The sequence below is a fragment of the Anopheles funestus genome, chromosome 2RL (assembly GCF_943734845.2).
Source record: "Anopheles funestus chromosome 2RL, idAnoFuneDA-416_04, whole genome shotgun sequence".
NCBI lineage: Eukaryota > Metazoa > Arthropoda > Insecta > Diptera > Culicidae > Anopheles > Anopheles funestus.
Genome location: NC_064598.1, coordinates 67,661,495 through 67,685,165, shown reverse-complemented (window position 1 = coordinate 67,685,165; position 23,671 = coordinate 67,661,495). Strand labels below are relative to the sequence as shown.

Genomic DNA, 23,671 nt, shown 5'->3' with positions numbered 1-23,671 from the left:
ATATTATAGCCATCAGGGTTTCTTTATTGTATACATTTTCTTTCAGAAGATTTAATTTTTCGTACCTAATCAGTAAGAACAGCATTGAACAGTGAATTTTCTTCAGTTTTTATGTTGAAACAGTCACGACATTCATGGTTGCTGAGATGTTACGCTCAGATCGTATGGACTTCTCGCTCAAAGATCTCAAGCTTCTGCGTGTGACCTAGTTATAAATTTCTTATAAAAAAACTGCCCAACAACGTGTTTCAGCGTGATTGGAACTCCATTTTCCTCTCCATCGAAAAGCATCAAATATCCGCTGCTACAAAACCTTCACCAAATTTCCGACGAATCTTCCCAACGGTAAATTGTAAACAAAACGTGGGCATCGTTGTAAGAAAACAGAGAACAGAACCCTCCAAATCTTATCGACAGCTCGCCAACGATTGGGCTGTCCAGCTGTCATGGTAACGGATAGGGTTCTGCGAACGTAAATGGACTGCCGACCGATACCGATTATTACAACAGAAATAAAACATCATTTGAACGAAGTTCGTTCGTACGCTGTCTGGTTGTAATCGAGCATAAAATCGTGCGCCACCAGTTGTTCGCACTGCAGAACCATTCATCATCACCTGTGGTACGGTAGCTGGAAGTAAAAGCATCATCCCCACCGCTTCAAATCATCATCGAAAGGCAATAGAGCTGGTGTTTCGATTGGAGTGATAATGACACGACGCGGCAGACGAATGATAACGCGACCACCACCAAACACCACCAAACCCGTAGCATCGTCCCGTAGTATTCTCTGACTAGCGATGTGTAAACAGATGGAACTGTGAAAAAGGCCACCCCGGTCCCTAATCTAGCCCGCAGTCATTCAATCAGTCAGCCGGTTGCTTAGATCTCCGCCGGGATAGCAGCTGAAGGGTGAGATGGGAAATCACAGCCTCACGATCGCATGTGCAACAAATGGTTGTCCTCGTCAGCACCATCATCGTCCTAGTCGTCGTCGTCGTCGTCGTCCTGCTTCGGTGGGAGGTCAGACATTCGGGTGAACTCGTGAACGGTCCTATAAAAGCAGCCCTCTTATCGGATGCCGTGCTCAATCGGTCGAAGGATACTATCGGTGTCGGTGTCCCCACGTGGAGTGTCCTGGCTGGCCGGTTTGGGGTAGTTTACTGTTTACTCCCTCCCCGTTGAGTGTATCTTTACGTTCTTTGTGCATTCGCACCATTCGCCGTGGGTTGGCTTCCGGCAGGTGGATTTTAAATAATTTTTACTACACGTGTAACTGCAGGAGTTGGAATATTAAGTGGCGTTAATTTTAGTGTGTTAAGCAAGCAAAGACAAAAAATCGTGTAAGTTTATTTTCATCTAACAGGTGTTACGTTCAGTGATAATCTACCAAGTCTATAAAGGCGCACACAGTGTGTAACTGTGCTCCTGCAAACGAATCAGTGCATTTAGATAATTTTGTTTGCGTGTCACCTTCCCACCTTGGAAGTCATTTTTCAAGGTAACGATGTCTAAAGAAAGTATCCGTTGTCACTGGGGAGAGAAAGTGTAATAAAATCCTCATCTTGATAATGCGCAAGTGGAACTCCCCTGGGCGATGATGAGGAATCGTGTATCATAATCACACACCTACACTTGCTGTACCAACGCCTACTGTACCCCTGTACGAAGAATGATTGCCTATCGATCAAGCGAATCTAGTAATCCAGTAATCTAGCCGTCAAATTGTCACTCATCGTCATCGCTCGTTTCAATCAGAACCTACTAGATATGCATGTGGTGAGATTTTTTTTGCCTCTTTATTTCAATACAGAATACCGATAGACAATATGCGTGTGAATAAAAAGTTTTATTTATAATGCTTGAGGAGGGGGAAAATACGTGGAAACTGTTTTAAAATTGTCATGTCGTCAAAAATGAGATTCCAAAGTACGGAGATACGAGGAGTCACATCCGATAACGCAGTGAGCCGTGTGTGATGGGCCGTTCGTTAAAAGTGTAGCGAGAATAAAAGAAGTCCAAAAAACTGCAAAACCCCAATGATACGTGCTACTTGGATGGTACGGGATGACCATCCAAAACTACTAACCAACTGTAGGTCGGAAGGGACCAAAATGAGAAACATATTTCACATGTGCAACAAGTGGCCAGATTGTGTGTGTGTGTGTGTCCGCGTTGTTCTTTTATTATAATAATGGAGAAAAAAAACTACTTTGATGGGCGGTCATCGTAACTGACGATGTTTTTCAGCAATGACGATGGTGCTGATGATGGTAATAAGTTGGTCCCCTCTGTGCTTTACTTGCGTTGGTTGCCGTCGCAAGGAAACCCGAATGGCCCATGGTAAACCGAAAAGCGGTTGGTCACGTTCACGTGAAAGGTCGCCCAAGTGAACCGGTTAACGCGATACGAACATTGATGATCACGCCGGATGTCCACCCAACTCGCCTCCTCCTCAGATGCACCTTCGGAGGAAGTTTGTGGCATACCCCGGGCATATGTATTTATCGTTCTCAATTTCATGTGTACCCGTGAAGAGTGGTTTTGGTTGCGGGGAACATTGGATACGTGCCCATTTGCTGCTGGTGCACAAAAGGGAAGCACAATGGGATGTTATAACAAAAAAAAGAAGAAATATGCATTTGTATGACCATTGTGTATTCCATTCCGGCCAGAGTGTAACGCGCATTTACGCAGCCTGTAAGACAAATGTGTACCGATTGGTGATGAGTTTTATGAAACGTTGTTTATTCGTTTGTAATGAAACGAGGAGAAAATGTGAAATATTTACTTAGTACATTGTAGAATTGTTCAATAAAGTATGAAGTAAAAATTGTCTCTAAGGGGAATTATATAGGAGACTTACCCCGCAATTCTAGCTTAGCCTTTAAAAATATGTTTTGTAATTAAATGGCTGTGCCTACTTGATATACTAATAACTGTCAAAACTCCCGTAGAAAAAAGAAGCAAAGAACGAATATCTTTGGCGAGAGGTCTCCTAGTGAAACGAAAAGTACTTAAAAACCTATTCACATGTCTGCCGAATATACAGTGAAAATTTCATACTAATCGTTGCAGAAAGAGAATTTTGTATACGTAGAAGAGAAGATAAAATGGAACAATAAATCATACACATTTAATTCATAAAATTATTTTGGTACTATTCAATTAAACTTAATACACTACTACAGTACTACATAAGAGAAATTTGTAGCAAATCTTGTAAACTTTGAAATTTGTAAAACTTTACAATCCTTGGAGTATATAAAAAAAATACTGAACAAAATAAATCAATCAATCAAATGAGTAAAAAACAAATCAAAATAAGTCACATGATTTTGGTAAACCTACTGAAGGACTTAAATGATAGACAATTATTTACGTTCCGGAGCAATTAAAACTTTTTCTTTCGGCACACCCGGAGTTGTTAGGTTACCGCATTTCTTAGTCCAATATTTATTTGTATTTTGCGATAGTTTGCTAGTTAAGTAGTTAGAACTTAAATATGCTTTCCTGTAAAAATGTTTAGCTTATAAAAGAGGGGATCGTTTATGCATGTGCAAACGAACTTATTTTTAGAAAGTTTCAATCTGTACTTGAGTAGAAAATAATCAACAAATTATTGGTAAAATGCTTACTTAAGTTATTTGACACTAAAATATTCTTTTCCAACTTTTCCTTCCAAATATGAAAGTATTCTTCTGGGTTTTTCATTGCAATAAAAGATTGTTTTTAAATGGCACAAATTAAAGTGGACAATTCGAATTCATTTAACAGCATTGAAGTCAGTTTTGGATTCATTTCAAAACTAATGTGGATGTGGCATCATTCACCATTCTCGAGCTTTTGGAAGATAAAATAGTTTTTTTGCAAAGCTTTATTAACACACAGAACAAATCCGATATCAGTAGAGAAAGCTTGTTACAGAAACAACTTCTTTTTTAACAAGGAAATGGGAAAAAAATCAACATATGTACATATTTCACTTCTATTTGAAAAAAAAGATAAAAAAATGCTGTAACTTTCCAACTTAAATTGGAAACTAAATACTAAAATTACTTAGTGAATAAACACAAAAGAGAGACATAAACGAAGCATATCGCCTGAAAGTCTCTGAAATTCAAAACAACAACAAAAGTCTCCATTATTCGACCATGGAGTATTTGGAACTTTTCACGGATTAACAGGTCTTTACCAACTTGATTTTCATGTGTCTTTCTCATTATGTGACTGGGACGATTCCTCCTTCCGTCCGTTTTCTTTTGCTTGAGTTTAAAAAGTTTCTTCAGGCTTTAATATCTCTTGCAGAAATAAGAATCTCGATTTGGCTTTAAGTCGTACCTTGATCAACTTACAACAAGGTTCATATCGTTTTTTTCCTCTTTCATTTCTTTCTCTTTATCACTATAGATAAACCATCCAGCCTAAAACATTTGCTTTGCAAACTTGCTCGATATGCTAATGGAATCGCGTCGGGTACCAGTGCGAGAGACATTAAACTAATCCTAGCGGAAAATCGACCAACTGGCCGTGAAAAGACAGCGTCCGCTATTGCAGACACAACATTTAACTGGCAAACAAACAAACAAAAGCTTCTCGTACAAATACAAACCCGATTTAACGTACCGTGCAATATTTGCTGGAAAAGATACACTCACTCGCTTAAATGACTACTTGCCTTTGTCGCAACGACATGCAAATGAGCCACATTTGTAGCACGCGCGGCTCCACATAAAATGGCAACGGGACGTAAATTATCGCGTGACGACGATCGAGAAGGAGCGCAGTGTCAACGATATTGCCCAACGATGGCACACCCTACTACCGCTTTTGGGTCGGTTCACCGAGGCCAATGTCCATAAGCAGAAGACCGTGCCGTGCCGCTGCTGGTGCTGTTGCTGCTGCACCCTATAAGCCGTGAATTGTCCTTCCATCCATTTGTGCCGAACAAATCGTACCGAACCGTAGTGCACTTGCAGGCGCGGCAATCGTCAACGATGGATGTCGCAGGACACACCAGAAACAAGGCGTCACTAAATTCCGTTCCGTTTGTGTGTGTTGTTTTGCTGTGCGTGTCTTCCTGTTGGCGAGTGACGGCACACCCCCGTGACCATCGGGCAAGCGTACAGCGATCGGTGGAGGATACCGAAATTGGACAGCTTCTGAGCAATCTTGTCCAGACGAATCGAGATGGGGATGATTACAGCCTCGAGGAGGAAGAGTCTCCCGGTGCGGTGGAAGGCTCCTCGGGTGGCGGAAGCAATGGCAGTGTGGTAGGAGTACAATCACCCACCGGTGGGGTGAACCGTCCCATACACGACACACGGGTACACAGGCGCAGCCTTAGTAACCTTGAGATACAACCGATCGATGACGATAGAAATTACACCGTGTACCATGTAGGTGTACTGATGGCTTCACATCTCGGTAGGTTACACCGGTTGGGCAGGGTCCAATGAAGGTGTATTTAAATTTTCCATTCGTTGCTTCTTATTACAGACTCACCTTTTGATCTGGAGCGCTGTGGACCGGCTATCGATTTGGCGCTGGACCTAGTCAACCAAAGTCTCAAGAAAATTCACAACGTTCGGCTAAAGAAGGTGCAGAGAAGGTATGCTACCAGTCTTTACTTAATTGGAAGGGACGATCATTTATTTATTTATTTTTAATAAAAAATTACAACAATTGTTAACGTAAGCACTAAACAGGGACGTTTTTTATAATGGATGAAAGTTTGTAAAATTTTTGCTGGTGCCCAGTCGCCTTTTTGATCATGTAACATGCATCGTTTTGGCCACAAAATTATTTCAATATATATTGGCACAGCAATATATATTGGTGATGTCCCACCAATCGTTTCACTTGATTTTCCAACACGTCGAACGTTCTCGTCGCAACATCCCGTTTGAATTGACGTTTCCGTATGTGGACATTTATTTTGGAAAAATATGTTTTCATCGTTTAGTATGCTACACAAACCCTTTCGACCTCAAGCAAGGCCACCTTGCCATAAAAGTGTCCACAATACCAAGAAAGTGCCCATATTGCCATCTGTTTTCCGTTTGCACTTCTGTTGATTTCTTCTGTTGCCCTGCACTGTCGATCTAATGGCAGGAAGCCGGTCTCCAAACGATGGACTCTCCAATCTCTAGACGTGACAGAATCTTGTAAAAGTTTCCGCTATCGTATCCGGTCGACATGTAGTGTGCCACGATGGTTGATTTTGATGTTGACCCTGATGGGCCAGGTGATTTTAACAAATTTCAAATTAACGATCTCTCACTCTGCTGGCTCACTAGTGGAGGCAAATAAATTGATAAAGTGCTCAAATTTTCGTAGCATATAGGCAACTAGTATACATTAACTACTGATAGGTTGGCCAACTAGCAGGATGCAGGGTAGTCGCACGAAAAATCATATAAAATTGTCACTTTTTTAATGCATACCTTATTCCGAGCAGTTCCAAATTTCCTTATTAAAAATTGTGTATTGATCACACTCATTTATGTCTATTTAGGTCTATAATTCAAGACCTATGCATACTTCACGTCCAGGAAATTAAGTGATATTCAAAAAAACTATATTATCGTTATACTTATGTATTTATTAAATTATGTTTATTAAAATTTGTTTTTGTGTGGTTGCTCAGCGTAACATGTAACTATTTTCATTCTTCTTTAGATGATTTATTAATTGTGTAATGTAGATTTACCGAATAAGTAGCCCTACAGTTGTTTGGAGATATTTTATGTCGATCACTTGATCTATAAAGTGATTTTTCTCTTTGCTTTAATTATCTTCTATTTTAGTTATAGTTCGTGTATTGTGTTAAACTGTAAAGGTCAATCATACCTATAAACTTGTGTTGAAAATTTATTTTTTCAACTTATTTCCGTCAGCTCCTTTTTCTTCCCAAATTGTACAATTTGTTAGAAATTTAAACACACCACAATCTAGTTTAATCTTGTGGCACCATTGGTTTGTTTTGATTTAATTATCGTACATTTCTACGACTCCCTTCGGGCAGTTAGAGGGCTGGGGGCAAAGAATTTAGAGTGTTGCTTTTTTTTTGCTTATTTTCAACCTTCCCTCTTCCATTGCGGGCCTAAAATTGCTCAAATCTCAATGTTGTACATTGCACCAAGTCAACACGTCGCTGCTCAAACGCCTAATCAACATAACCCACATTGAAATGCGTGCCTAAGGTTGGGATTTTTATTTCATCTTTGTTTTTCTCTGTCTCAAAAAGCGTCTCGGCCGACGTGCTGAAACGATCGCATGCAACAAGCCTCATCAGTACCGGCCACGTGCACGTGCGTCGAACGTGAGCTGTTTGTAATGAGTAAATATCGGCCCATCGGTCTATTGCCTGTAACCCCGATAGTGAAGGCGTTTTTGGTTCCGTCTGAACAGTCGACATGTTGACAGGTCAGATGTACAAGCCGTATCCGTTGGGATGATGTGTCCGTGTCGTAACTTCCAGCATGAGATTAGCACACATTCAATGACACTTTGGCGGCGCTTTGCACTTGCATACTGTCACTGTCCATTCGCTACACGAAGAAGCTTCCCTTTCGTTACACAGTAGCCTTTTTGCCTGTCCCAAAATGTCCTTCAAATTCATCCAACTTCCCTAACCGAACAGTTGTAGGTCATCGTGCGTCGCAGTTGGGAAGTAAATAAGCATACTTATGTAAATTATATGTCGTCCTTCAACTCCTTTTTTTTGTGTGTGTCTCCTTTCTTGAGAATCGTAACTCCTTTCTTCAACACATATTGCTACTTTTTTGCTACGATAAAGACAGTTCTGCATTTTTTTGTTTCCACCCGCAACTCACAAACTACTGTGGCGCCAGAACGAGCCGGAAAATTAAAAAGGAAAGTCAATCTGTCTGTACAAAACAAAACAAAAAATCGAATACCGCGCCAAAAAAGAAAGGATCCTTGCACGAAAGAAGGCTACACCGCATACCGCCGTGGTGGATTTGTTTGTCCAGCTCGTGAAGTATGCAAACACTGCCAGCTGACACGTTCGAAGCACCCCAATCAAACTGGCTGACCCGAATGGGGGAATTTTGTGGGCCGGTGGTCAGAAGGTTTTTGGGGAGTTGCTAATCCTCTTATGCTTAGCCATATCTGCAGGGCAATTAAATGACACCAATAAAAGCTGGCATTTTCATTTCCGCCCCACACCCATTAGGAAACCTTTGTTTGTTTGGCTCGACTTTTCGGCAAGAACATTATGACCCGTCGTCGCTTGGCCTGCAGCTTGGTGATGGTTTTAGGTGGAGAAACAAACACCGCTATCAACCGCTTTTGAAGAGGGTGGGGTTTGGAGAAACTATTTTATGCGTTTATGGAGTAATAATTGGTTTTTATTTATTAATAATTTTTGTATGGTTATCATTTTTAAAATTTTATTGCCGTAATGATAAATATCATCGGAAATTTACAATTTTTAATAAGCAAAGCAATGCAAGTCACAAGAGAAATATTGTGCTGCAGTATTCTTATATGAAATCAGAAAAGCTTTGCTGTGCATTTGGTGGGATAGCAAAGGGATAATTTATTATGAATTGCTTCCTCATGGTCAATGAATGTGCTATAAATCGATCAAACAGGCATCAGAAATGGCCAACAGAAGAGTATGGCATCAAGACAACACCAAACAAATACAGGAATTTGAATGAGAAGTTTTAATGCATCAACCTGGAACTAAGCGTTCAGATCAGAGTTTTCTGTCATGGCAGAGCACTCTGAAGGAGAAGATTTTAACGAGTTTAAAAAATGCATAAAAAATTTAACATCACACGAAGATTATGTAGATTAAATACTAATGGGCAGGGCCAACATATTTTTGATGAGTAACTTATGAAGTTTTTACGGCAATAAGTTTTCAGAAAAATTTTTTTGTCGCAATTATGATAATCCCAACCATATTAAATAAAGTCATAATGCACTGGAACGGAACGAACATTTTAAAAATATTACCCAGACCAGGCATGTTGGCAATATCGTTTGATTAAATCTTGTCCAAGCTTCTTCTTCTTCTTCTTCTTCTTCTTCTTAACGTCCTCTCAATCCGACTATCATAAAACGTCACGCCGGCCATTTCTAGCTTAGTACATTTATTTTTACCACGAAGCCGGATAGTCAGTCCTACGCTCTGGATGGGATTTGACCCCCGTGCCTGCCGTGTGGACCGACGCCGTTTAGCGCACACACCACTAGTCCGCCCCGAGCTTGTGTAATGTTTTGCGCTATTGGTGCTTAAAATCGACTTCGATTCGATTGATTTTTTATTCGATTTATATGAAAGAATTAGTACTATCCTTTTTATGAATATAAACCATTATATGAATTGTCATTATTTGCATAAAACTAATATAAATGAATTAATTTGTAATTAATTGCTTAAATAAATTAATAATTATTTGCTTAAAATTATTGCAAAATTTTTCTTTAGCTTCAAATAATACTATTTTACCAACAACAGTTTTTTAAGTATTTGCATTAGTATCAAATAGAGTACTTACTTTTTTTTTTGCTTCTTAAGAATGGCTTTATTATTTTTAAGCATCATTAAGAACAAGATATATTTTTATACGTAGTCGGATAGTCAGTCCTTACTACGAGGGATGGTCCGGATGGGATTTGATACTCGATCCTGTAGCGTGGAACCGGCGCCGTTTATCACCATCAATCCGCTCTCGTACTTACCTATTTAACACATCCAAAAATAGTTCAAAATATTCAATGTAAATTTAAGCTTCACTTAACAATGCCACCTTACAATTTAATGCACCTGCCTGTTTACCTGCCTTAGAGATCTAAAATCCAATTACACTAAATGTCCTTTCCGTGTGCTAGAGAATCTAATTTCTTCCCCACCTTGGCACCCATCGTCCATTCTATGCTCCTGGAAATGAATATCAATTACATTGCGTTGCCTATGTTCTTCCGTTTCAGTTACGCCACCTGCTCCGGTTCCAAATCACCCGGGCTCGCGGCCGATTTGCACTTCAAGAAAAGCGTGATCGCTTTCATCGGACCGGCCTGTGCCTTTGCACTCGAACCGGTGGCACAGCTGGCCGACTACTGGAACACACCCATCATTACCGGCATGGGCGATCAGGTAAGTGACCCGCAAGGGCAAACGCCTGGCAAGTAACTGTCCGCATGCCATACGGGAGCATCGGCTATTTGAAAAGCAAATTTATTTAATGAATCACCACAATTAGAGGTTTAATCTACCGTTAAGGCAATCGGTGGACTTGATCCTTGATTTTGCTATCATCGTCGTCGGGATGGTCGCCGGGATGTATTTTCGTAATACGCCATCCCCACGCGATGGTCATTTGGTTTGGTGATTGTGTTTCTTTCCTTCATTCTTGCTTTCTTCGGATGTTGAAATAATACGCCCGCTTATAGCGGCGTGGGGACATACTGGCTTCGCTGATGCAAGTCCCCAGGAATGGTGCTGCGACGCTCATTTATCGTTAGCTTTTGGTCCGATAATTTCCTGATTGGACCGCTCAGTGATTCCTACGGCCTTTATCTATGCCCATTAAATGTCATCATGTCGCGCGGCACAGTCAACATCATTTGTCGTTCTTTTTCGAACATGTCTTCTTCGTTTGCGTTTTCGTTCCAATCGGCAAAGGTCGGCAAAGCTTGGGTAAGGATGGAAGAGAGCTGACTTGTGTTCGTTTCTATAAATACATCTTAATTTCCCCTGATCGTTCCCTTGGCGCAAAGGGTGAAAGGCGGTATGTGTGTGATGCACGGATAGAAACGGATTGCGCTGATGTTTCCACCGAAGCTGCCAACCGAACGTCCGAGAGATTCGTTTTGATTTGTCCACAAGCACACACACACACACACACAATCATGGCATGAATCCCTTCCGAGGCAGTAGCAGTGATGTGTTGGAAAGGTCGCAAAGAATGATTGTTTCCAGTTGCACTTCGCTGCCAATCCAATCCTCTTTAGCCGGGGACAATTCCGAACGAAAGGATAAGTAACGTCTAATGGGGCAGAAATGTATGCTTGAATGATTGTGAAGAGTTTTTTTTTCTTCCGTTTTCTAACCATTGCCATTCTATTCGTGCTCTTGCGGTTCACAGACGAAGACGCAAAGTTCCAAGTTCGTCGCCCATTTCGAAAAATGGGAAAACGGAAGACGAACGTAAACGATCAAACACGCTTCCATGCGCTTCTTTACTATCGTCATTCAACCTTAAGGAAGGTCTTATTTTATTAAAACAAAAAGAATGCGCCAACCGTTTAGCACTGCTGCATGCCTAGGGTAGAGATTGCGAGACACAAATTTCTTCCCGTCCCGTTCAATATGTAGCCATATGAATGTGAAATTTTATGCGCATAAATACATAACAAAGGCTTGTGCATCGGTATTCAACCGCTGTGCAGCATAAAAATTGAGGCGTTGATTTTGGTTTTTCCTGGTGAAGAAAACCGATCATCAAAAGTTTGTCAACCAAAAGACGATTAAAGTTTTCCTTTCTCTGGTGGAAAATTTAATACGAAACAGGGTGGAAAATGTATTGCAAAACAGCAGCTGATGTTGAAGAACAGATTAAGGAAGCAAATGATGAAAAACATTTAGAAGCTTAGAAAATAGTAAACGGATTTTCCAGAGTATAATAACGCCGTTTGTAGGGATTAATTAATTCGAAGTAGCGCGCGAACGCTTTGGAACAAACCTCGTTAAATTGTTCGGCTGATAATCAGGAACCAAGGATTTACCAACAGGAGGATCCAAACACAGTGCGTCGATTTTCCACAGCTAGCAAGGATCGCACCCGGAGAGCACGGCAGGCACGTAAAGATTGAGAGTAGCGTCCACCTGCCACGAACAATCTCCTGGCGTTCAGTAACCTTTCCTCGAGGGGCAATAGTCCAAGCAGCAAACACCTGGTCTGATAATCCAGTCGGCGATCCCAGGAACTCAGGATGAGCTCAAGTCAAAAACATTTCAATGAACATGTCAATTGTCTTTATCGCAGTAAAACTAAACAGAATGATAAACGAAAATAAGTTTAGAAATCTTTTCTCATCCTAGACTTTTTGTAACATAAACTTCCAAAGCAAAGCTTTGTTTCTTTACATTCTTTTCATTACTTTTACGACATCTGTAATTTCAGTGCACGGTATCACCTATTCCAGTTAATTGGACAGTTTTATCGTTTAGACTGCGTGTAAAAACTCGTAAAACTCGCACATTTACAACACTTTCGCGACCTCTACACAAATGTCCCGTGCATCTTAATTGACCGTTGCCCCCGTGTTCTGAGAAAGCTATCTCGCAGAAAGTAATCGGATGATGATCAGATGAAGGAAAAAGCAGGTGAAAGGTGTCAAGTTTGAAGCAAGATTTATTCCCTTTTTGCCACCTGTGCCACTTTCGAGTGACCATATCGGGTCACACGGCACAGTTTGACCTGTGCTCCCATGCGGGGTCGCTACCCACCCCCAAAGAAGGTAAGAAGCAGCTTGGTAGAAGAAAATTATAGTTCCCCATGCCAGCGATTCTTCGTGTTCTGTCTGCTGTAGATTCGTATCCCACTTCTTTCACCCTCAATATCGATGCTATCTTGTCTCTTCCGGGGAAAACATTGTAATCATGCTAACAGATGCCATACTTGCGTCCTTTCGTTTGCTCGCTTCTCCGCTTCCATCCACAGCCACCATCCGAGGGTGAACTCTCGGTGACATCCGGCATACTGGGCCGATTGAGCAACAGGTGGAAAAACGATAGCTCGGTAAGCTCGATGGTTATTTGCACACTGGTCGGGTAGGTCGGGTGGAGGTTTATTTTATTTCTGATTCACCTTTTCTCGCTACTACTACTACTACTGCTACTACGCCAGGGCATGTTTAAGGATAAGTCTCGCTACCAAACGCTCACCCGTATGTCGTACTGCCAATGCCGGCTGAAGCTGGTGTTCTCGAGCATCTTTCGACAGTTCGGGTGGCGCCATATCGCACTCATCATCGACCGTTCGGATCTGTTTTCACTGACGGTAGGTAAGAACCTGGAGTATGGGCTAAAGGATGAGGAACTGCTAAAGTTCGTACGGGAGCTAGACGGTAATGATGAGGAGGACATCGATGCCTACCTGAAGGATGCCAGCATGTATGCTCGTGGTAAGTTTACATTTTATTGCCTTATCAGCAATCGATGGCGAACCAATAGCAGTACCAGATAGGCTAATATTCCTAGTTTTCTGACGGAATTCTTCATTTTACAACCTAACTTTGTACGCAAATCAATATTACCGGGGGAACTTGTAAGCTTTTTGTGACAGTAACACCAATTGAAATAACTTTATTTAGGCCAGTTAAGTAAATAAACTTGCCTGTTATTTTTAGTATTATATATTTGTGAATAATTACACGATCAATCACCATTCCTCATCTCTATCGAGTGAATTTAAGACAATAATTGCTAAATCATTCATTGTTTATTTTATTTATTTCATTTATTTTATTATTTGATTTTAATTAATATTGTACCTAGGATATTTTTTACTTTTTGATATTTCTAATTATTTCAGTAGGTCTTGGTAGGTAGGGCATTTTTTAACTATTTCTATATATTATTTGTCTATATTTTTCCATTTATACAATATTACGGTTTGTTTTGGATACGTGTTTTGCGGTTTTGTAGAATATTTGGTCCTTTCTTGGGTGGTCTGGTTTTATGATTCCTTAGCTGTTGCACTTTTGTATTTGTTTTGTTGAGATATTAAACTAAACTACCAGCTTAGTTTTTTTTCCCGATTTAGTTCATTTTGTGTTCACTTGGTTTTGATTTATTTTGCCTTTTTATCTACTCTCATTCTTGGTTTATTATTTTAAGGCTTTTGTTGAAGTTGTGCTTTTAACATGTTTTGTGTTTTTTGCTTTATTTTCTGCTTTATACTTTCTTTGTTGTTGTTTTTGCGTTATAGCAAACGATGGAAGGATTAAAAGTTTTAAATCTTGAAAATAACATATTTAGCTATCTGCTAAAGATATGCTGCTTGATTTTTGATACAATTTTGAACTTCTTTTTCAATAACTTCTTGGAACTGTGAGTCACTTAACAAGTGCAAAATTGCATTGGATCAACGATCAATAAAACACTTGAAATCTTGTTACAAATCATGGTCGATCTCAATCTTCAGCGGGTCATGCTCCTTCTGTCCTGTGGAAGGAGAACCAAAAAGACAGTAGTTGTAGAACTATAGAAAATGTAAAACAAATTAATTCAATTGTATTTGCGATTAGATAAACTGCTCCCTTGTAAACCTGTTCCAATTATTGACAATATAGGAAGGTCTTTTCCGCCACCAGCAGTTCGTAGAAAATATCAACAATTTTCATATTCCCGGTAGAAAGCAACAGAGTTCATTCAACCTTCAACTGGTTCTTCTGAACCAGCTGAGCAGCTAATTAGTCCACCAACTATCCTTCCGTTTCGTTATCTTTTGCAGTAATAATACTCTCCGTACGGGGTTCGCTGGTGCGCAAATTTATGCTCTCCGCGCTGGAACTCGGCATGACACGGGGCGAGTTCACTTTTCTCGATGTGGAAATCTTCCAAAGTTCCTACTGGGGTGACCATTACTGGGAGTTGGGCGATGAGGATGATTTTAAGGCGCGCAAATCGTACGAAGCACTGCTACGTGTTTCGCTGCTTCAACCGACCAGCCCGACCTACCAGTCCTTTGCTGAGCAGGTACGACATCTGGCCAAAAGAGACTACAACTACACGTTCGTGGAAGATGAAGAGGTTAACTTTTTCATCGGTGCCTTCTTCGACGGTGTCTACCTGCTCGGTATGGCACTGAACGATACGCTGAATGAGGGCGGTGATATACGGGACGGTACGGCCATTACGCGAAAGATGTGGGGCCGCGACTTTGAAGGTAGGGCACACATTAGATGGCCGTTGTCTTACCATGTTGTACCATGTACCATCCATCGCAGGTATCACCGGACACGTGCGGATTGATGACAACGGTGATCGTGACGCTGACTATTCCATCCTCGACCTGGATCCAATTACGGGCCGCTTCGAGGTGGTCGCACACTACTACGGTAGCACACGGTAATGGCATGATTTTGGGGATACTCGCCCGAAGTCTGTACTGATACATTTCTTCACACTCCAAACACTTTCTTTCACGCAGCGAATACTCACCCGTCAAGGGCAAGAAGATTCATTGGCCGGGTGGACGGGAAGGTCCACCGCCGGATGTGCCCAAGTGTGGATTCCTCGGTACATCGCCCGCCTGCCAAGGGAATGGCGGTAAGACTCCATTTGCTATTTTCGACCCCTGCAACAGCAAGCAACAATTACCCAGTGGCGGATCAAGCTTGGTGGAGGCCCTACGCGGAATGGTAATCGGGGCCCAAAAAATATGGTCGTACTGTCGATTAACTGAATTTTGGAAAAAACTTGGCTAAAGTCTGAAACAAGACCCCCCCCCCCCCACCCCCCCACTCACGGGCACTCATTTGAGTGACTTTTTTTCGTGCAGGGTGGTTCGCGATCGGTTGCGTATTTTTTTAATTATGTTTCGAGACACAGACACCTGAGGGCATGGCCGTCGAAGAAGAAAATGTAGCCATTGGTGCCATCTATCGACCACAGGTCAAAGATTGGCGATCCGTTGGATACCGCCCGAGTTATGGAGGAAAGTTGGGCCAAAAATGAGAAAAATTGCAACAAATACCCGAAAAAGTGCAACAGTTGCTTTCGCGAATAGCTCCGGCCACAGACATCGTAGCGATTAGTGGTGAATAGACGAAATGTAGGCACAAGTGCCATCTAGTCATATTAGAAGAAAGATGTTGATTGGCGATTCGTTGGATACCGCCTAAGTTATGGGGCAAAGTTGGGCCAAAAATGAGGAAAATTTTACGGTTTCACAAACAGGGTATGGAACTTGGTTCTTCGATGAATAAATCACTTTTCACTATGCGAAAACCTCCTTACAATTTAATCGTAGTTGTAAAAAAAAAATCAAATTCAGGCCACATTGCATAGTCTCCGAATCACCCTGTACGAAAAATTGACACGCAGATGAGTGACCGTGAGTGGGGGGTCTTGTTTCAGAATTTAGCCAAAAACTTACCGTTGAGTTAACTGTTTTCAAAAGTCAGCACCGGCGGGGTGGGGGGGTCATTTCTGGAGGCCCCTATTGCACCTGCTCGGGGCCCGTACAACTACGCAAGCGATGACGGGGACGGGGGTGGGGTGTGCTCAGGGAAATACCGTTAGCCAAAACAGACTCGCAAACCTCTGCATATGGTTTTCAAGGAAGAACAACCCATTGATAGTGCTGGTGCTGGTGCCTCGGCTGTTCATATCATTTCTTGGAAAACGTTCGTTCATGGTTTTAAAGGGGCCTCTAGTGTTCGAGTTCGATCAGGTAGTAGATGAGCGGGGGTGATGCTTCTGCTCGGGCTCCGTTACGTATGAAATGTTTTGTCGTCTTTCGGGGCCCCTCCAAACGACGGGGCCCTAGGCGGCCGCCTACTCCGCCCACCGTTAGATCCGCTACTGCAATTACCACTAAATCACTCGAAAGCATAACGATAATGATGCGTCCCTGCTGATACGCTCATGGGTGCTCATTTTCCTTCCCAGGAACTGAAACCACTTTCCATCTTTTGTTTTCCTCTTTTTTTTTCTTTACCGGGAGGGGTTTGACTTTCCAACCAAAATAGACATGATTATCCTTTATGGGCTCGTTGGATTCGGCATAATCTCTGCCTTTGCCGCTGCGGTCACGTATATTCTGTGCAAGTGAGTACTATTAGATGCCCAAAACAGGGAGCGGGAGTTTGGGGGTTTTTTTTCTTCTTATTTCTACCATCTGATATCGTTGTGCCGGCTAATTTCCGAACTCCGGGTATCTCGAATATTTAATGTGCCCGGGACGGCTTATCACGTATGAGCCTGAATCGAGGTTTCAGTTGCAATTCAGGTCAACTTATCTAATTATTATTATCGATTCATTAAATGCTTTACTTAATGCTTAGAAAGCTCTACTAATTCCAGTGAATGTTTAGTGTTTAGGATAAAAAAATTAAAGGACACAAAGCTTTAGATAGCTTTTTTGTTTCATTCTTTTTCATATATAATATCGTCAAAAATTTGTTTTCGTTCGTAACATGTGTCATTCAATACTGTTATTTTTTCCAGTAACACTAATTGATGCTTTTATCCCTTTTGCCTTCTCTGTCCCCAATATATAAAATTCCGGCAAAAACGCAAGACAAATGAAACTTAATAGCGAACTCAACAACATGTCCTGGCGCGTCCGACCGGACGAGGTCCTGCTGGAGGTGGGCAAAATGTTTGGCAGCAAAATGGGTCTGCAGAAGCTCAACTACGAGGTAGGTCGGTGCAATGGGTTTTTGGTACGCGCAGGTGGTACGATACGCCTGGCTCCCGGAACATAAGCGCCAGCTCATCGTTTCAATTATAATTGCTACCAGGGATTCGGCACCGTGAAAGGCACGTCTAATGAATTATTCAATCGAAACGAGGAAACACAACGATACATCCCACTTTCATTTGATGTTTATGTCAGGTTGATGGCATTCATCCATTCAGGAAGGCGTGAGTGGCGTGTAGGCGTAGGGAGAAGCTTGATGAGGTGCATCGCAAACGGGGTTGGAATATAATTGTCCGACGAGGTTTTGTTGGGTGCAATCCAATGCAGCGTGAACTCTGTTGACCAATTTCGGTTTGGTTCAGTGCCGTTGGATTATGCTGTGTGGAAAATTGTTATGGAAGCTGTATTTTAACACGCTTTCTGGATGAAAGTATGTTGAGGATATCAATGGGATTGTAATGTGCAGTAGCACACAATTTAAAATAACACTCATAAATTAACAATGTATAAGTTAAAGTGATATGGAAATCAGACTTAAACCAGACTTGTTTCAAAATTTAAAAGAATACTCTGGTTTTGTATTTTTCAAATATTTCTTGAAATGTAATTAAGCAAAGCGTAAAAAAATATCGAAATGAATGGAAGAGTTCAAACGTATCTCACGTAAACTACGTCCTACTATCACTTTAGTTTTATATTGTTTAATCCAAATAACCGCCCCGAAATTTCTTCTTCTTCATCTTTTTCTACTATTTATTCTTCTTCTTTTTCCTCTTCTTCTGCTTTTTCTTCTTCTTTTGTTGAGTAACACATTACTCTCTATAACACTAAGAAGCTCCCAACTCCTCTGTCGTATTTAAGGGTACATCCACTCCTTTTGGGGGGGCCGAAAGCTTTCGGCTAATAGAATCAGATGCCTTCTTAATCTAAAATAATATACAGTTTAAGCTTACAATGCTTTACAATGAACACTTTACCGACTAATCCACAAAAAAAATCAAAACTGAACAACAAAGTAAAAGTAGACGTTAGGATGGAAAAGAAAACGCAAAAAACGAGAGCGAAACGAAGAAACAAAAAGAAAGAAATTAAAAAGACCAGGAGAAACATTAAAAATTCGAAACCAGGAAAGAAGAAGATCGTTTCAACCGTACTTCATGCGACATGATAACTATTATGTTTATTAAATTCCAAAATATTAAATTAATATAAAAGATAGATTATCTTGTTCAAAATTGAATAAGATTTTTTTTAAATTCTAAACGTTATCTGCTCAAGGGATTTTTTTTTGTATTCGCTTTTGATTACTTGAATTTGGATAAAATTTCTGAAAATATAATTTATTAAACGTCCTTTCTTTATTCGCTCGATTTTCTTCCATTTCATAGAACTTTTCACTGCAACAATTTGGCTTGAATTCAGGTCGCGTCTCGATAGCATCCGGCAACTCGCAACTACCCGCCCAACTCTTCACCACCATCGGCATTTATAAGGGTGAACGGGTCGCCATCAAGAAGGTGGCCAAGAAAAAGGTCTACATCACCTCCACGCTGCTCTGGGAGATCAAGCAGGCCCGTGACGTTAGTCACGAAAATACGGTGCGCTTTGTCGGTGCCTGCATCGATTTGCCCCGGCCAACAATACTCATTCTGACCGAGTACTGTCCCAAGGGTAGTCTGAAGGATGTGCTGGAAAATGAAGCGATTCAGCTCGATTGGAACTTCCGTATGTCGCTTATCCACGATGTGGTCAAGGGAATGGCCTACCTGCACAACAGTGACGTCGGTGTGCATGGCAAGTTGCGATCGTGCAACTGTCTGATCGATGGACGGTTTGTGCTGAAAATTTCCGACTTTGGACTACGCACACTGACCACACCGTCGGAGTACGTGCGCGATCAGAACTACTATAACAGTAAGCGAACATGGTGGCAGCAGCGTAGGCAGTGTGCCGTGCCCATGCCTTGCCCCGATTCATCACTCGTTGGTTTTTCTTCTCACAAGTGCTAAACTTTACAGAGCTGCTGTGGGTGGCGCCGGAACTGTTGCCCGCCACCGTCATACCGGGCACACCGGCCACACAGAAAGGCGATGTGTACTCGTTCGCCATCATCCTGGAGGAGATTGTGGTGCGCGGTGGTCCGTACGAAACGGCACGTCAGTTCCTGGATCCGCAGGCGATTGTGGAGCGGGTGGCACTGCACGAGAGTCCCCCGTTTAGACCGTTCGTAGGCCAGCGTGATTGTCCGCCAGATTTGTTGGATCTGATGGAGAAGTGCTGGTCGGACAGTCCGGACGATCGGCCTACATTTTCGGGAATACGAAGCAGCGTGCGACTGATCATGAAGTATTATTGAATTGGGTATATTGGAAAAAGGGCATTGGGTGTAAGGTCTTGAGCTTTTTTTATGAAGCTCTTTTCAAGGTTATTCACATCTGTGTTTAACAACTTAGTTCTTCACGCATGCGTGAATAGCCTTCAAGAGCTCTAAAAAGTGAAGACAACACTCAAGCTTTAAACTGATTCACATGTTGTGTACCGCTTCCCTTTGTGAATGGTAATAATGAACAATTTCACCAGATGCGGTTAATATCTTTTACATTTATTTTTAGAGGATTCTGCGAGAATTTGATGGACGATTTGCTGCGCCGTATGGAGCAATACGCAAACAACTTGGAAAGCTTGGTGGAAGAAAAAACGGAACAACTCAGCATGGAAAAGCGACGCACGGAGGAACTGCTCTACCAGGTCCTTCCACGTCCAGTCGCCCAACAGCTGCTGGCTGGAGAGATGGTTCAACCGGAACAGTTCGAGTGTGTCACGATCTACTTTAGTGATATCGTCGGCTTTACCGCTCTGTGCGCCCAGAGCCGTCCAATGGAGGTGGTAGACTTTCTGAACGATCTCTACAGCACGTTCGATCGCATCATCGGGTTCTACGATGTGTACAAGGTGGAAACGATTGGAGATGCGTACATGGTGGTGTCGGGACTCCCAGAACGCAATGGTCACGATCATGCGCGCGAGATTGGGTTGATGGCTCTCGCTATTCTGGATGCGGTCAAATCGTTCACCATTAAACACAAACCGGATTATCAGCTAAAGATCCGCATTGGCATTCATTCCGGACCAGTGTGTGCTGGGGTGGTAGGACAAAAGATGCCACATTACTGTCTATTTGGGGACACTGTTAACACGGCGTCGAGGATGGAATCGACAGGACATCGTACGTATAACTACGAATGTGATATTTATGAAAAATCGAAGATATCAATCTAATGCGATTCAATTCTTCTTTTTCTAAAGCTCTCAAAATTCACGTATCTGAAGCTGCGAAACAAATACTGGATAAATTTGGGACGTTTCGTACAGAGCTGAGAGGTGACGTCGAACTGAAGGGTAAAGGCATCGTAACGACCTACTGGTTGCTGGAATGTTCCGAACCTGATCCCAGGTGATGGATAATCATAGGGAATTTAGCATTCAATCAGGCACCACCCTAACTAACCTCATCGATGTTTGCTTTCTTGCATTTTAGACCTCCAACACCGATGAAAAACTATAATGAAAACGAAGTGCCGTTCCCGATACTGTTCCCAGCGATCGGGAAGTAAGCGGTGCCCCAATTATGCTGCAGTGCTCTTGTAACTGTCAATGTTAGCCAACTCAGTGTCTTTCGCTTCGTATTCGTATCAACCCGAGGATGTGCGATTGTGCGAAGAAGATTGTCGGACGGTTTCACCCACCAGCGGAAGGTATGACGGAATGCCGGAATGGAATCCTCCTTTAATGTGTCAATTGAAATTGGATCAACTGTGTGCGTGTGTATGTGTGTACCGTGAGAAAAAAAAACATACCGTACCGTCATTAACCAACTGTTCATACAGGGGTGCTCTGGGGTGCTGCTAGAATGGAAACGTAATTAGAAAGATGGTGGACTATTTTGTGTAGAGTTTATCACCCGACCATCCGGTTCGGTACATCGTAATCGTGAACTATTTAGATGTATTTTCGCTGTATTCTTGCGACCAAACTGAATAAATGTGGGTATATACAAATGTGTAACAATTAAACACCACTTTGTGTCATTGAAATGGTTGCCGAAACTTAGCATAGTATGTCTCGATGCGTGGACATGTTGTAACATTTATTGACCCTTAAGTTGTCCCATCAAAGGATATGGGTTGTTGTTTGTGTATTCGTAGTACGATTAAGATTTCAAACACAATCGTAATTTTTTCATCGTTGATTCATGATTTCGATTAATTAGAATAGCTTAACTGTTTACGTTTTAGCTGATTTAGATCTTACGAGGTTAACCTTTTATTTGTTTGGAAATACTTTAAAGTAACACGTTTATATCATGAAGATGTATAAATTTGTATTCTGTGCGGTACAACATATTAAGTATGCGGTACAAGTTTATATGGGGCAGATATGATATAACTAGTTGTTAATGCGCATACAACGAATAAAAAAACTTGCACATTATTAATAGAAACGTAAAAAAAAAATTTACTTCTACGAACCTTTTATGAAAAATATTGTTACATTTATGTATAGTTAAAATTCGTTCGTTATTGATATCCTTCCATATTTCTTCTGTTTCGGTTTATATCCTTTTGTTTGAATAAGAATTGGAATGTTATATTAATAGCAATATTTCAGAATATGGTACGAATACTAAAACATAACACAAAGAAATTCTCACGTTCTACAAGAATAAAAAAAGGCAAAGAAAGTTTCAAATAAAAAGAATTAAAAATTTCTAGGAAAAATATAAGGTTTCTTGTTCAATTTTGTTGTATTTAAAATTTTTAATAACCTGTACTTAATTTAACAAAAATTAAATCATATGGTAATTCCATCTTTATCAGATACCAGGCGTCTCCATCACTTTTTACAAAAGAATGGGCGCCTCCATTGTTAAAAATTGTTATTAAAAATGGATATTTAATTATTTTGATAATAGAGATTTTGAGTTGTCCTAGCGACCACCCTCATGCTTATTCGTCTCTCTCATGCTTAATGGAATATTAACGTTAAGCATGAACAATTTTTAACTATGGAAGTGATGGAGACGCCTAGTAGTTGATAAAGATAGATAAAACATCTGTTTTAACATGTATTGTACAGCTTATTATATTTTTTTATATAGAACAGAATTGGACAAGAACTTTTTTTTTTAATTCTAGTAGCTTCTCCTCAACTGAAAAATGAAAAAGCTTAACACAAATCTTTAAGTATAACCTGCATAGCTACAGCAAACACACATTGTATGCTTGCCAAACATTTGTACGCATCTGGCATCGTGTTCAAACTGAAAGGAGGCAGCACCAGCAACAACAACAAAAAAAGCGTAAACAACACGATGACCAGCATGTGGTACGTTTTTTGGGAAGTTTAGTCTGTTTACATTCAACAAATACCTGGCTCGCTCATTTTACTGCCCCCAAAACGAACAGGGAGAACGATGGTTTTGAGCGTTGTTCTAAGAGAGCTCCTAACCTTACCAGTATGGCCCACTAAGTCCCCGAAAAAGCCACATGGTACAGCCGAACCCTTTTTCCTTCTCTTCCTTCCGGCCGTATCATTCTTTATTGCAGGATTTGTGCAAACTCGCTAAATGGCTCTCTGTTTACAAATCGTAATAAAGCGCTGACAGACAATCGGAATTTTGTGGCACACTCTGGCACCAGAAGCGCAAGAAGAGCGTAAGCAAATAACTCACTCTCGTGAGTGTCTGGTTTCGGTTTCGGTTCGGCGACCCGACCCGACTGGCAAGGACACACACGCGAAAGGACACCTTTCCTTTTGGGGAACAGTTCGTGTGCGTTGCTTGGCTTGTGCAGACAGCTTCCGCATTTCCGGCTACGTATAAAATCCGGAGCAACCTTCGCCATCCTTTTGTGATGGGTTTTTGTGGTGGATTGTGGTGCTGATGGGTGAAACAGTGCGATAAGCGTACCTCCACTACTGGTTCGCACTTTTTTACGATTCAACACAAATTTGTGCTTTCACTAACCCGAGGTAGCATTCCATTTGTAAGGATACGAACACAGAAAAGCGCTACAGTTCCCTTGCGGACCGTCAACGTGTGTGCTCCTTTGTGGGTTACGGTGCATCTTTGTTGTGGTTGTGTGGCTCTATGTGTGTGTATGCATTGCGTGAGATAGTGCTAGAAGTGCAGTGCAGTGTAGAAGTGGCAGTAATTTTCCAACAATTTAATGCAGAAAAAAAAATCTCCCCATTTTCTC

General features: G+C 41.4%; 1 protein-coding gene across 2 annotated transcripts; it reads left to right on the top strand.

The window, feature by feature from the left end:
* Positions 1 to 391: 391 nt before the first annotated feature.
* Positions 392 to 21,487, top strand: LOC125761981 (atrial natriuretic peptide receptor 1). 2 transcript variants are annotated; one of them, XM_049423618.1, is made up of 16 exons: positions 392 to 1,343; positions 4,411 to 5,427; positions 5,500 to 5,611; positions 9,970 to 10,135; positions 12,705 to 12,782; positions 12,891 to 13,167; positions 14,499 to 14,933; positions 14,995 to 15,115; positions 15,198 to 15,316; positions 16,741 to 16,819; positions 17,292 to 17,412; positions 18,803 to 19,328; positions 19,418 to 19,760; positions 20,027 to 20,640; positions 20,721 to 20,868; positions 20,953 to 21,487. In XM_049423618.1, exons 2-16 carry the CDS (start codon positions 4,998 to 5,000, stop codon positions 21,026 to 21,028), a joined length of 3,645 nt encoding a protein of 1,214 aa, XP_049279575.1. In that variant the 5' UTR covers positions 392 to 1,343; positions 4,411 to 4,997; the 3' UTR covers positions 21,029 to 21,487. The 2 variants fall into 2 exon arrangements, with proteins under 2 accessions (XP_049279575.1, XP_049279576.1); XM_049423619.1 differs by having other exon boundaries at positions 393 to 1,343; positions 19,433 to 19,760.
* The last annotated feature ends 2,184 nt before the right edge of the window (positions 21,488 to 23,671 follow it).

Excerpts from the sequence above, each read along its gene's own strand:
- LOC125761981 (XM_049423618.1), top strand. The coding sequence starts at position 4,998 with ATGGATGTCGCAGGACACACCAGAAACAAGGCGTCACTAAATTCCGTT. Across the intron at positions 15,317-16,740 it reads CGCCTGCCAAGGGAATGGCG|ACATGATTATCCTTTATGGG; the intron begins GTAAGACTCCAT and ends CAACCAAAATAG. Across the intron at positions 20,641-20,720 it reads GATGGAATCGACAGGACATC|CTCTCAAAATTCACGTATCT; the intron begins GTACGTATAACT and ends CTTTTTCTAAAG.